The sequence below is a fragment of the Anarhichas minor genome, unplaced genomic scaffold, assembly GCF_050575085.1.
Source record: "Anarhichas minor isolate MPS153535 unplaced genomic scaffold, ASM5057508v1 ptg000074l, whole genome shotgun sequence".
NCBI classification, from domain to species: Eukaryota; Metazoa; Chordata; class Actinopteri; order Perciformes; family Anarhichadidae; genus Anarhichas; species Anarhichas minor.
Window position 1 is genome coordinate 10,851,698 of NW_027466520.1, and position 13,658 is coordinate 10,865,355.

At 41.7% G+C, this 13,658-nt stretch overlaps 1 protein-coding gene across 2 annotated transcripts in view; it reads right to left on the reverse strand.

The window, feature by feature from the left end:
• The window catches only part of ctnnd2a (catenin (cadherin-associated protein), delta 2a), a 191,463-nt gene that overhangs the window by 46,960 nt on the left and 130,845 nt on the right, over positions 1 to 13,658 (reverse strand). For both annotated transcript variants that reach the window (XM_076080665.1, XM_076080664.1), the window contains exon 14: positions 6,074 to 6,260. In XM_076080665.1, the coding sequence (XP_075936780.1) occupies positions 6,074 to 6,260 (187 nt within the window). The remainder of the gene's footprint in view (positions 1 to 6,073; positions 6,261 to 13,658) is intronic.

The window sequence follows — 13,658 nt, forward strand, 5'->3', positions numbered from 1 at the left end:
ATGTTTGTAAAATAGAAAGCAATCCTCTATGCTTTCATGCTTCCAGACATTAGAAGTGATATAGCGTATAGCAGACGTATAAAAGGAAGCAATAACGTCCATGTGCTCTCAATATATTCAAGGTCCCTACAGCTTGTTAGTTGCTAAAATCCTAAATTTCTGTGCAATCTTTTTAAAACCTAGGAATGACAATTATTCTGATGTTGAATACGTGTGTTGGTGTGGAAAGGCATGCACACAGCTGCCCCATGGAGATGAACATTGCGAGTGTGTTTGTGTGTACTCGCAAGAAAGAGTGCGTGAACGTGTCTGTGTGTGTGTGTGTGTGTGTGTGTGCTTGCTGTCTTTGCACATGTGCTTGTTAGTCTAGTGGTTCTGTAATGAAGCATGAAATATTGTGCCTTTCTGCAACACGCCTTCTGTGCTAGTTATTGGCAAGCACAGTGAGGCCAGAATTTCTTATGCAAAAAATAGCCTGCTAACTTTTTTTTTTTTTTTCTTCTGGGTGTAATGTGTCCTCGGGCATTCTCACATCTTGCCGTGTTGCATCACGAAATATTCAAATAATGCTTGTTTGTTTGAGTCAGCTTCCTGACTGTAACATAAGGGATTTATGGACCATGGTAACATAATCTGAGCGTATGGTTATCGCTCAGAGAGCGAGAGAGCTGATCAGATGACATATTTCATAAGAAGATGAAGGATGAGTATGGAAGGGGACATTTTAAGCAATGAGTCTGTGCATGAACTCTAAAAAGACTTTACTGAGAGAGGGCATGTGTGCACCTACATGCTGGTTTTACCTCTGTGTGTGTGTGTGTATGTGAGTGTGTAAGTGACGGTTTGTGTCTGTGAATCTGTGAATGCCCGTAAATTTAACTGGTAATCTCGACTATTTAACGAGTCCATTACAGGCTTGCACTTAATCCTATCTGATGTCACTCCTCATTAATTCAGTCTAACTCATTAGCCTGCCATGTTAAATAATTACCTACTGAGCAAAAAGACACCGTACTAGATTAAGCATCCCATTCAGGATGTAAAAGTTGTTATTATAGCTGCCGTAAAGTAGAAGGAAAGTGCCATTGGTGTCGGTGCTAAAGAGTAAGCCGTTTCCCAACTTAACCTCAGAAATATTTTGAAAATACATAGTGTACTAGTCCTAATAGTAACTTATGGCTTTTAATGTTAACGTTCAGTATTTTCTGTCTTCCTGAAGCATAATAAACAACATTTGGTTTCTTTTTATGGGACTTTTTTTTTGTGGTAAACATGGTGTGAAAGTGCTTTGGGAATACAACAAAATATTAAAATATTTATCAGAGTGCTGCTGGGCCGGCATCATTAGAAGTAGAGATTTGAATAGATCTTTGAAACAAATGAATGAAGAAACTGAAAAGAGTTAACTGAACTGAGTGCATATAGGACAGTAATTCATATATATATATATAATATTTTGGGTATAAGTCTGTCGTTGGCTGCTCTCTCGCAACATTCTCCTACATAAGTGAGAACAACTTTACTAACAAGCTTCCTGGTATCTGCAGGAGTTGGCTTGGCAGTCATTAGAGCACGGCAAAAGTTGACCTTGTTTTTCACCAATTAGGCCTACAATCTTTTAAAGATACCAGACGGGTTATACATTTTTTATTCCACATTGATTTTCCTCTCCAGGGTGCAAACGTGTACTGTAGGATATGACTAGAGAGTCGCTGAGTAAATCACATGTTAGTCACTACTCTACAGGTTTTTGAGGGTTCATGCAACATGTATGCGGGAAAGATGTCAACTTGAGTGACTCTTGGACAGATGGCTCTCTAATGTTGTTCAAGGAACAAATGGCCAATGAGTGACTTTGTCTCAAACAGCTGGTGTGTGGTAGCTCTGCACAAATATTGGATGGTGTGTGTGTGTGTGTGTGTGAGAGGGGGCAGCAGAGGGTCATCACCAGATGGAGCGCACAAGCCTACAAACCAATTAATATCAATGAAATATGGAAACAAAGTCATTCGTGACCACCTACTCCTTATTCTTTATTCATCCGATAACTTATTCTACTGCTCTGCCACAACTGTGGGTGTTTGAAAGGAAGCAAAATGAATGTGTTTATGAGTGTGTGACGCTGACTAGTACACACACACATAGAGACAGTGTGTATAGCGTGGAGGCAGCAGGTTTTCTCCAGCTTGGCTGTAAACCAACAACCTGCAGGGAGGTAAACAGCCCCTGAATGGGGGATATGGAAACCCCTTCACAGGAGACCTTGTGTCAGGCCTGATAACACTGTGTGTGTGTGTGTGTGTGTGGTGTAGGTGTGTTTGTGTGTGTGAATAGGAGAGGGAACTTTAATGCCCGCCACCCAATTAGACAACATATGGGTCCATCAGCATCATTAACTGCTTGGCCCACAGTTAATATATGCACACATGAACACACAAACATACATGAAAATACACACAAACACACACTCACACACACAGACACGTAATCGAAACACCTGATGCCCTGACACCAGTTCACTCCCATTATCATATACAACTCCCCCATGCCGGCTGTGATTTCTGAGGTTGATTCAGTTTAATGCCTTTTGTTTTTCAGCGGGAACGAAAGCGTGCGCACACTCACACATGTGCATATACAGTACAGACCCACATACAAGCGGACTGTACAGGCGCATATGCCCTCAAACACACAAAAAAGAAGCAGACATAGATACACCAGTGCGCACAAAGGCATGTACACACTCTCATGCAGTGCACGGACACAGAAACGCACACAGCGAAGGAACAATGAGCGAGGTGAGAGGTCTGAAATTGAGCTGATGTACACTGGGACCTGAACATTGTGGCCTTGTGTCAGTTTAACGCCCCCAAGAACAGACACTGGGATAGAAAACAACCCTGGTGAGCAGCAGAAACACCTTGATTACTCTCTGTGTCTCAGCTCCCTTCTTTGAGATCCCGTTAGTCTTGTTCACCACTTTCTCTCCGTTCTTATCTTTGAAACTTCTGGTCTTCTTCTCTCCTCTACTCTCCCGTCCTTCTTCTCCTTTACCAGCTTTTTCAATTCGATCTGTACCCTGACAGTGTGGAGCAGTGCTCTGACCGAATCGTTTGTCTTTCCCCCGCATCTTCAGAGGTACACACACACTGAAGTCCCATAAACACCTTAGTGAGTTAGGAAATAATAAACTTGACATAAAAGTGGAAAGTCTACAGATATCACTGGCAAAAACTGATACTGTAACTTAGTCTTAAAGTTCAAGGCAATACATCTTGCTTTGGGGTAAACAAACAACTAAAAGAAACTCAAATGCTCTGATTTCCATACTAAACAAATCGTGGTGTAATCTAGGCAGCATTTAGTGCGAGTCTCCTCATGCACAACATTAAACACATTACTTTGAAGTAATCTGTTCCCTCAAATCATAAAAAACATCTCCATGTACCCCTATTGGTATCAAGCCATGCAGATGGTGAGAGATTTTATTTCAAGACTTTTTAGATACCTGAGACGTCTGTCGCCACCGCAGTGCAGTGGGGGAGAATTTAGTTTGTGAGATTTAAAAAACTCAAAAAGCTCCAAAGCAAGCTGTTCTCCATCCACATCAATAGATACCAAGAGGGCCTTGATGGGAAAAATGTATTTTTTTGTGATTTAACCCTTTAGATTTGCCTCCTCTTTTCTGGTGTCATGAACAACACTTAGTCATTGCCAAGTACTTACTGTAGGTATCGCTAAACCTTCGACATGCATGACATGTAATAAAGACCCATTTCAACTCATTTGGCCTTAAACAGCAAACAAATTCAAAGAAAATGTGATTTTTTTTTGTCGTATTTACAAAATGTAGCTTAAATATACTCAACTCATTATCTCTGATGCAAGAGTGCTACCTTTTCCAACTCCGAATGGGAATACATTTCATTGATATTAAACTTCTACGGCATGACTTTATAATCACAATCACCTATATTCTGTACCATATATATATGGTATATATATATATAGTGTACTATATGCAAGTACCCAGTTATATGTCCTATACACCCAGATTGTTCTCTCATGCATTAAATAATGGTTTTCTCTTTTGATACTGCATATCGTGGTAATGACCTATTGGACCACCCTCTCAATCCCCTGTTGTCATTCCCATCAACACACAGGTGGACAAATTATTTGTTACAGTTAACAACAAACCCAAGTACAAATGCAAGAATGCAAAGCAGTTCACAAAATACATCCCAGCAAAAACACAACAATGTAACTTTCCCAAATGAATATCTATTGCAAATGCAAAGCTATCAATGGACTGAATTAGATTCTCACAGGTGTTTGTGATATCGAGTTATTGTGTATGATCATCTTGTCCAGTACCACAGGCCCCATGACAGTTCCTGTGCTATTCCATTACTATTCTGACAACACAAGCCGGCGAGGTTTATAACAAAAATCTCAGCTGGGTTTTATCTTCAAAACGCTTATTTAATTACATCCAAGCAATACACCTGGCACTGAGCACTGTGGTTAAAATTTAGAATAGATATCAAAGTGGTGTACTTCACAAAGCGGTAGGTCCTCTGAGGCGATGTACAACAGAAGTGCAGCCAAAACACAGGAATATACAAGAGCTATGTTGCTGTTATGTCTGAGATAGTTGTACTCTTGAAATGACAAACAATTGATAAAGGTTAATGTCTTCAAAAAAGAAGCGCTAGTGTTGAATCGGTTCTTCCAACTGACTGGCAGAAGATGTTTATTTATGTCCAAGAAATCTGACTTAAAAGCATCCATGACCAGAAGCGTGCAAATATTCATAATTACACATTATGGATGTTTGGAGAGACCACAATTATGCAAGCTGGTATTCATATTTAAAGTGATGACAAATGGGAACAATTACTGGAGCAATTGGAGGCCTTTACTTTGGTATGTCGATTGCATACACACAATGTAGCACCTAACACACACAATTATGTGAATTACAAAGAAAAGCCTGTTTGCGACATCTTCAGAATGGCTTGAAATGCTTTAGAGAGACATTCAATAGCCGGAGATAAGCATTCCAAACAGCTTGAGAGAAGCTCCGCAAAGCGAGTGGGGTGAGGTTTAATCCAGAGGCTGCTGGTGGTTGATTGAGTGCACAACTCAAAGAGAGACAGCCAAGTGGACATGGAGTTTTTTTCTGAACCGTTTCAGCCCTCTGTGGAGTTGGTGTGAGAGTGTGCGTACATGGACAAACAAATGTTGCCGTGTAGGTTCAAGAACCAGAGCTCCTTTTCTGTGCTTAGGACATACAAGTGAAATGTACACAGCCAGAATTAAAAATCACAACTACCGTGTGTTTGTGCAGAGTGTATTGCTATGTAAAAAAGGTTGATCATTTTCTGGATTCAACAAAAGATGACTTAGGTGTGTATCAAAGAGCTAATGTTGCTACAAGGTGAACTCGAAAATGAATCGACCAATGTCACATTGGATGTACAGTAGACTTTTTTATACTGTTAATTACACACGGGATTTTTTTCTGTGAATCTTTTTTAAAAAGACGCCAGGATTAGTTTAAAACAGTCTGGACTTCTGACCGTAAGTTATGCATTCCATCAAAACTAACATGTTTACTGCAATATGTCGAAGAGAAGATGAGGTGAGGCTGGAGTAACATGAGCAGCTGTGTTAATGTAACAGATGGACTTGACACACAAAGGACATACAATTGGAGGAGTTTCTATGGTTACCATCACAAGCTAGGGAGAGAGATAGAGAGAGGGAGAGAGAGGAACAAATGTGCGCTGTGTTCATCGTTTGTGAATATATGCATCTATAATCACACAGCAGTGAACATTCAAAAGAGACAACATTCATTCTGACACACAACGAAGTTGTCTCTTTATGGTGAATCTCAGCAACAAAGAAACACAAGAAAACGATAGTGGAAACACTTTGTTGTGTTCTTACAAATGAGAGTGAGATTAAAGGATTAAAGGAAGAGAGAGAGGAAGAAAAAAGGAGCATATGATTGTCTACGATAAGAGCGTATATGTGTGTGTGTGTGTGTGTGGGCTGCTTTTACCTGAGACACCCTGTAGCGTTGCGCAGCACCTGTGAGGTATGAAGATGGAGCTTGCGGTCATCATGGTGATTGGGGGAGGAGTCCCAGTTGGAGTGGGGTATGATGACGCTATTGGTGAGAACGGCCAGGGCGTCCTGGATGATCGGCATCTTCAGAGCATCACATGACGACAGGTTCCAGAGCACACCTGCACACACACACACACACACACGCACGCAGAGAGAAACACACGTAAGGAAGTATTTCATTTCTTTGTAAAAAATAATTAAACAAGTGTTACATGGAAAACAAAGTAATTATGTACTTAATGTTAATTACATCAATTTAATCAAGATTGCCGACAGAGGAAAACTAATTTTCCCAAATAGTGCTCGTCAAGTATAAACTCAATCTTTGTTTCTTCTGGCAACATAACTATTCAGCATGTAAAACTCATAACTTGACTCCTAAAAAAGAACGAAAAAAAACTCACCAATTCAGAATTTCTGCTCTGTAGCATTTTAAATGTCCTGCTGCAATACTAATAATGCAGGTAAACCAGACTTCTGCACAATTATCTTTCATCAATGAAAGAACGTATAGAGTATAAACATTTAAGATCACACATTTAGCTGAATTAAAGTACGAAATAGATGTCTGTCTTTGTAGGGTTTCCTACAGCACACAGCGTGAATCGTGCCTTTTTTTTGCAGTCTTTCTATTAATGTTCCTGTCAAATCTGTGTTCTCAGAACACAGATTTGTGAGGGCGGCACTCTTTTCACCTCTTCACTTCCCTCCGTTACTATTCCCCATGTCATTCATAAGCACATATTTGTATAACATTTTAAAGCAAATGGATCCATTAACCTCTCAGAGATGTCATAGCAAACATTGTATTTTGTGAGGTCAGTGCTGTTTAAGTATGTCCCTCAGATTTAAGAAATCAAAACAACCCCAAACTTGTCTAACCATCTGCTTTATGTTACCGCTCAAAGCTGCACTGGAACTTCACGAAGGAAGTGTGGAGGTGCATCAGTACCGGCAATGTGGGACAAAAATGCCACCCACTCCTTTATTCTGGACTCCGCCTCTACAATCTTCCTGATACCTTGTGATATCTGAGGAAATGAATTAGTTTGTTGGTCCAGGCGGAAAGCCAACTGTCCAACCTAGTGCATCATTTATCACACACTGTGGGAACACAGGCACACACACACATATACCCAAATACACCCGAAGCATATGCAGAGTTAATCAGTAGAAGTATGCAGCTCCATGCACACAAGTTGGCAAGAAAGACTTGGAAGTTTGTATTTTGTACACAAGGATACTTTCAATCACCTGCAAGGGCAAACATACTGTACACACAGTTCATTCTAACGGTAACACTTAATCACATACAGTATGGGTACACACGCACACACACACACAACTATTTTCTTTCTTCTTGTCAGATGGAATACCAGATGCCTCTCCACAGACGGGTGACAGCATTAGCCTTGTTGGTCAGCTGTGACACACTTGTGCACATGCGAACCACACATTCAATCACACAGGCTTCATCAGTATTCTTGCATTCTCCATATGTTAATTAGTCCTTGCTGCTTGCGCTGGTTCGCCCCTACCGAGACAGCGAGAGATACAAAAATAGATATAGCAGCAAACAATGAGATAAAAAAAAGTGTGATACAGAGGGTGACAGAGATAAAAGACGCAGAACTGGAAAATAATGAGTGGGGAAAAGGAAGCTGGAGGAGCTGAGTGATGGTTTAGGGAGAGAGGAACGGAGTGAGAGGACAGAGGAGACGTGCAACACGTGTTTAATATGACAAAAAGCTGCCGTGTTGAAGGTCACCATCTCTCACATATTAGGTGTCAGACTCCAGATGTCGCAGGTCCCGGATGACAGACGTCATTCATTTTCACAGTTACCACACAAATACAATATGGCTTCAACTCTCGACACTAATTGCTCCCTACGCAATGGGCCGTGTTCACAGAGGCTGTCAGCCGGCTAAAAGATGTCCTGTTCATTCCACAATACAATGTGCTCGTTAGATGTGAATGTAAACGAAACATAAGAGCGGCAAGGAAGTGCACAGTAGTGAGACAGCAGAAAGATAGTATGCGTCACCTGAAACAACAGCAATACTGGACATGAGCAAGACACCGACGGGCGCGTTCGCAAAGTATGGATTGCGGCCGCTGATAGCACCATGAACCACGTACAACTTGCAACCACTGTACGCCCCGTCTCAAGGTCTCATTCACAAGAGATATTGGACGAATAATAAGCCGTATATAATACTACAGAATTTGCTCAACTTATGTCCGGCTTATAGGAGAGAAAGTAAAGTAAACGGTGTAGCAAAAAGATGGAGATAGAGAAATGGTGCCTTACAGTATAGTGATGTCATAATGAAAATATGAAAATGACAAACGAAGGGATTGGAGTAGAATCAGGCCAAGAGAAAGACAGGCAATGAGAAAACACGAGAAAGAGGGAATAATATTAAAGAGTTTTAAAAGGGAAGAAGAAAATAAGACGCAACCTCAGCGCTACTGCTGTCCGTCCTGTTGCTCATATCTGTCTTTGCTTATGTCTGTTTTTTGCGAAGCTGTTCTGTAATTGTTTGCTTTTGCTTTGTTGAACCATAATTTGCTTTTACTGCAGCTCATGTCTGTGTTGTGTTTTTGTCTGTCTGTGATTTGTTTTGACTGTAATTGATATGCCTTGTATCACGATTATTTCTTTAAACGTGTTTCTTGATTTTAGGCTGCCAATTTCACACGTGGGCAGGGACTGGTGGTGAAAACTAGCCTCCCGGCTAATCTGGCAATATTTACAATAATGTTTATCAGAGGGAAAGGAAATGAATGAGAATCAAAGAGGGAGAGAAGAATATTCAAATGAAGTAGAAAAAAACAAGTCTAACCAAGTATTAAACTGTGCAAGACAAAGAGTGTGTGGGAAAAATTGAAAAGAGAAAAAGAAGGCGTAAAAGAGGGCGACAAATATGTGTATGTGTGTGTGTGCCAAAGAGACTGTGAGAGGACAAGAAGAGGAGGGTGATAATAAGGCGATGACCTTGTATGATGTTTGGCAGCAATCAAGTACTCACACTCAGGCTGTGTGTGTGTGTGTGTGTGTGTGTGTGTGTGTGTGTGTGTGTGTGTGTGTGTGTTTGTGGGAGCATGGCAACATTTGCCTTCACTTTCACTAATCAGCCTCTTGTTTCACTTGAAGATTCTCTCTTTTTCCTCTCAATCTCTCCTCTCACAGGCTCTTTTCAAACCAAGGTAACAGCTCAAACATCCACAAACACATATTCACTCGGTGACACACATATCGGGCAAAACACTTCCAGACATCTCTATCTTCCTGTGTCAGTCTACTTCTCAAGTGGTGAGTGTTGTCAGTGTGTGATTGCAATCATGTTAAAACAGTGTTGTCTCTGATGGCAAGAACCTGTCTGCAGGCTTGCAAAGAAACTGGCACACAGCTGCCTTTATTTGGCTTCTCCAGCCAATGCACATACAAGAATGAAAAAAAAAACATGCACACACAACACACACCAAGGATGTGAGAGGGTGGGGTTAGGATGTTCATTTTTTTGCAGATAGCGTTGAAGACAAAGATCAAGCAGAAGGAGGAAACACAAAGGAATAGACTCCTCAGTATTTTCCGGGGCAAGGACGTCAAGGTTGACACACAACTGCCCACACACACACCTGCCAGCTCTAGAAACATAGATCTGAAATGCTTCGCTAAACCCAGTGTCCTTATGAGTATAACATCAGGTGAGCAACAGACAATGATGTCATCCAGCTGGAGCCTTTATGAACGTGTGTGTTTGTGTGTGTGTGTGTGTTTTCTTCCTTCCTCTCTCCCCGTCTTTATCTCTTTCCTTCCCTCCTCGTACTAGTTCCCCTCAGACGCTTGACGGACAGTTTCCTAGGAGCCGGGTGGTTTGGGGGGAAATGAGGAGATGATTGCATGAATTCATGAATAAATGAGAGTGTGACTTGTAAGGGGAGAGTGAGGCCTGTTAGGCCTCAAGTGGCAATGTTTTATTAAACAGCCTTCATCTGTGCGACTCTATGTGAATTAGTTAGCCGTGGGGTCACAACCTGGTGATGAGTAAAGCCAGAGAAGACAAATTACATTTCAAATGTGTCTACAGAAATCTGTGATTGAAAAATCAAAAAGAGAAATATTGATTTGGGATAATAGTTTAGGTGACAGCATGTGAACAATTGTTGACCTGACCCCAGGGTCAAACAACTTAACATCCTGCAGTCGGTTTATCAGCTCTAGTCCTGTATCGTGGGTAAATTGTCACTGCTTACACTGGGGGGGTTTACATCCCACCAGGGCCTCCCACAGCGAAAATACTGAAGAGACATTTCTGCAGGACACTACCAATTTTATAGCATAGCAGCAGCAAAAGAAAAAGAGTCATCCTGGGGAAGGCATCCTGCTTCCCCACAGGAATCACTGTAATGACTGTGATGGAGCCCTGTCCTCAAGCATTTCTGAAAGAAGGTTAAGAGCTGTGGCTTCAACTAAAATGACTTTGGCAAATATTATAACAGTAGTGTGAACATGGCGATTTGGACATCTACGGCCAGCGGGGACTCATGCCCGTCAGGCAAAGTGAATCATTTTCCGCTAAACATTAATCAAAAATTTGTCTCCTGTTTGTTAAAAAAATAAACAAAAAACAGTTGTATCTTAAGAGTAATACAGTGAAGATGTTTGCACAAATGCCTGCATTTTGAACACATGACTTCCCTCAGCAGTTGCTTCTCAGCCCAGAGCAGACAGCAGCAGCAGCTGCAGCAGCAGGGTTATGCCATGGTCCACTGCTTCAAGGTGAGCCCATGAGTAAGGATAGCATCTCCTATTGACACCCAAAGCCTGTGCATCGACCAGACTTTGACTGACAGGCCCGGAAGCCTTGACTTTGTCCTATCTACCCCACGCTTAGACCCAGGAAGCTAATAAAGCTTGTCTATATTTAAACTTCAGAACCAACAGGGAGATAGGGTAAATTGTTGAGGCAAGGTTTTCCGGTCACTCAAAGAAAAAAAGAAGTATGCCCTGTCTCATTTCCCCAGACCCAAACAGATTCTTTCATCACAGAGAATAGGGAAGTGCTTTGACGAAGCTGACAACACAGAGGCAGTAATGAGGAAGCTGATTTGTTATGACTCTAGTACAACCACTTCTTCTCGAGCCCAGCAGTTGAAGATTGTCTCTATTGATGTCATTTGAGTATGCACCACTGCCCCTGATGAACCTCACCAACTGCCATTCGCTTGCTTTCAAATCATTTAGCCACCAATTAGTAATGAAGGTCAAGCTCCGAGAGGAAAGTAATTTGGCAATAGATCCAATGCCTCCCTGCTACGTATCGCTGCGGAGGATATTTGCAGCAATGGCCTGAGAAAGGAGTTCCTCCACATTCACACTGACTCTTTTGGTAGCTGCGCTAACGCAGTCCAAAGCATTTACAGGTTCAGTCCAACAGCACTTGAACTATAGATGTTAGAGGAGGAGAGAATGTTACAATAGAAAGTAATCTGTTATTTGTTTCACTGTGCACAAATTCTTGGCGAAATGGATGCGTTTGATGTTGTTGCCTTTGCATGTCCGCCTTCTACCACATACTGGCTTGATGATCTGACATCTTTGCTATCGTTGGAAAAGGTGAAATATTCCATTAGAGTGATATTGCCAATTTCTACAAAAGATGGCCGCCTATTTTCTCGCATGTACAGTAAATAAGCTTTCCTCTCTGACCCCCGGCAGATTCTCAATGCAGCTGTTCTTTGAAGCAGGCACCTCAAGCATCCTTCTTATTGTACTTCCCTCCCTATTTTATTTCATTTTATTGACTTTGTGCGTGTGTTTTAGTTATTTTATATCGTTTTTTTGTGTGTGCGTTTCATCTCTTTGGTTGGGTTGGGTTGGGTGGGGGGGGGGGGCAGTTAGAGGAAGGTGTTTTTATCTCTGTCTTAACAAAGCAAATAAGGGGAAAAGCTTTTTTGGAACATACATTTGTAGTAGGTACTGGATTCCAACAAACAATGTATGGGAAAAAATAGATGCATTGAATTTAAACAATTCAACAGTTTCAATGGTCAATGCAACATAAACAAACAATTTTAACACACTGTACTCATTGTCTCTATTTGTCAGAAGAAACATTCAAAACACACTCCCTAATTGAATTACAGAGTCATTACGCAACAGTTTTGAGCGGTGAATTAGAGCTCAGACAGGTGTTCCGTGAGGCAAATGAAGATAGACTTCAAAATATAGCTGTACTGGCATGAAAGCAATTGAAATGTGGAGTGCAATGCTAAGTGCCACAGTGAACAGACAACAGGGAAGAGTCATGCATGACACTGATTCACACAGCCAGCAGCAGGGGAGAGCAAGACAGAGAAGGGCAGGAAGAGTCAGGGACAGAGAGAGGGATGGTAGGCTTTCAGAGTGTGTGTGGAGGACTATTTATGAAAGTCAGAGCTCAAAATATCATGCAGTATGACTTGCGGTGCAATTTATTCATTCGTTAAACTGCTTACAAACCGCACGTAAACACACGCACGCTCCATCTCCAAGCTGTGTTTCCAGTGCTGTGGTGAGATTCTTCAAGGTGCCAGAGCGTCCCTGTAGATGAAGTCTGGTGACTGCCATAACTGACTTCTTTATCTGGGATAAAAACAAAATGTCCTGATTGTTTTCCATTCCTATATTCTTCTTTCCTCCCTTTGTTTAGTCGGTCCTCCCTTCCGTCTTTTTCATCCTTCCTATTAATCCTTCCCACCATTTGTTGTCAATTTTTCCCTCATTATTCCCTCCCTTCCTCTTCCTTACCCCTTTTCTTCCAATTGTATTTCACCATCTACAATAACAATATAATAATAAGGACAGCTTACTTCCTTCTCCATCCACCTGCATGTCACTAACTGTCCTTCCATTTCCAGCCTCCGTCCACCCCGTTATAGCGGTGTCAATAACAATGAATAATTCTAGGAATATAAACCACCTCCATCCTTCCTTTCCTACATTGTAGATTATTCATTTGTTTTTATGTCTCCACCATTCTTCAGTGGGCCATTATCAGTATTTGAGGGACCTGTAAAGCGAGAGACTGAACCCCTCGCTGGCTTGCGGGCGGTCATTGTTGTGATCCGCCGGGTCCCCTTCTCCTCAATAGAGCGAGAGACCCATGAGGATGCATCTAGGGATGGATGTTTGAGTGTGTGTGTGTGTGTGCGCTTGAAGATGAGCTTCGTCCCGCTGAGATAAAAGGGGGTCAGAAGTCAAATTGAACATGGAGGGGCACCACCGACTTCATCTCAGTATTCTTTGTGTGCATATGTGATTCTGTGTGTTCCTGTGTGTCGGTTTGACTCTGTCTGTGTGGGTGTGTGTGTGTGTGTGTGTGTGCCTGAGTGAATGAGCGTGATTGCACTTTATCTTTAGGAATGTCCAATCCTCTAGCGCAAGCTCTCTTATCTCCCAACTAACCTGGTGCAACAAAGTGGGCTTTTGTCTGAGCAAAGAGCGAGAAACAATGGCGCTACAAGTG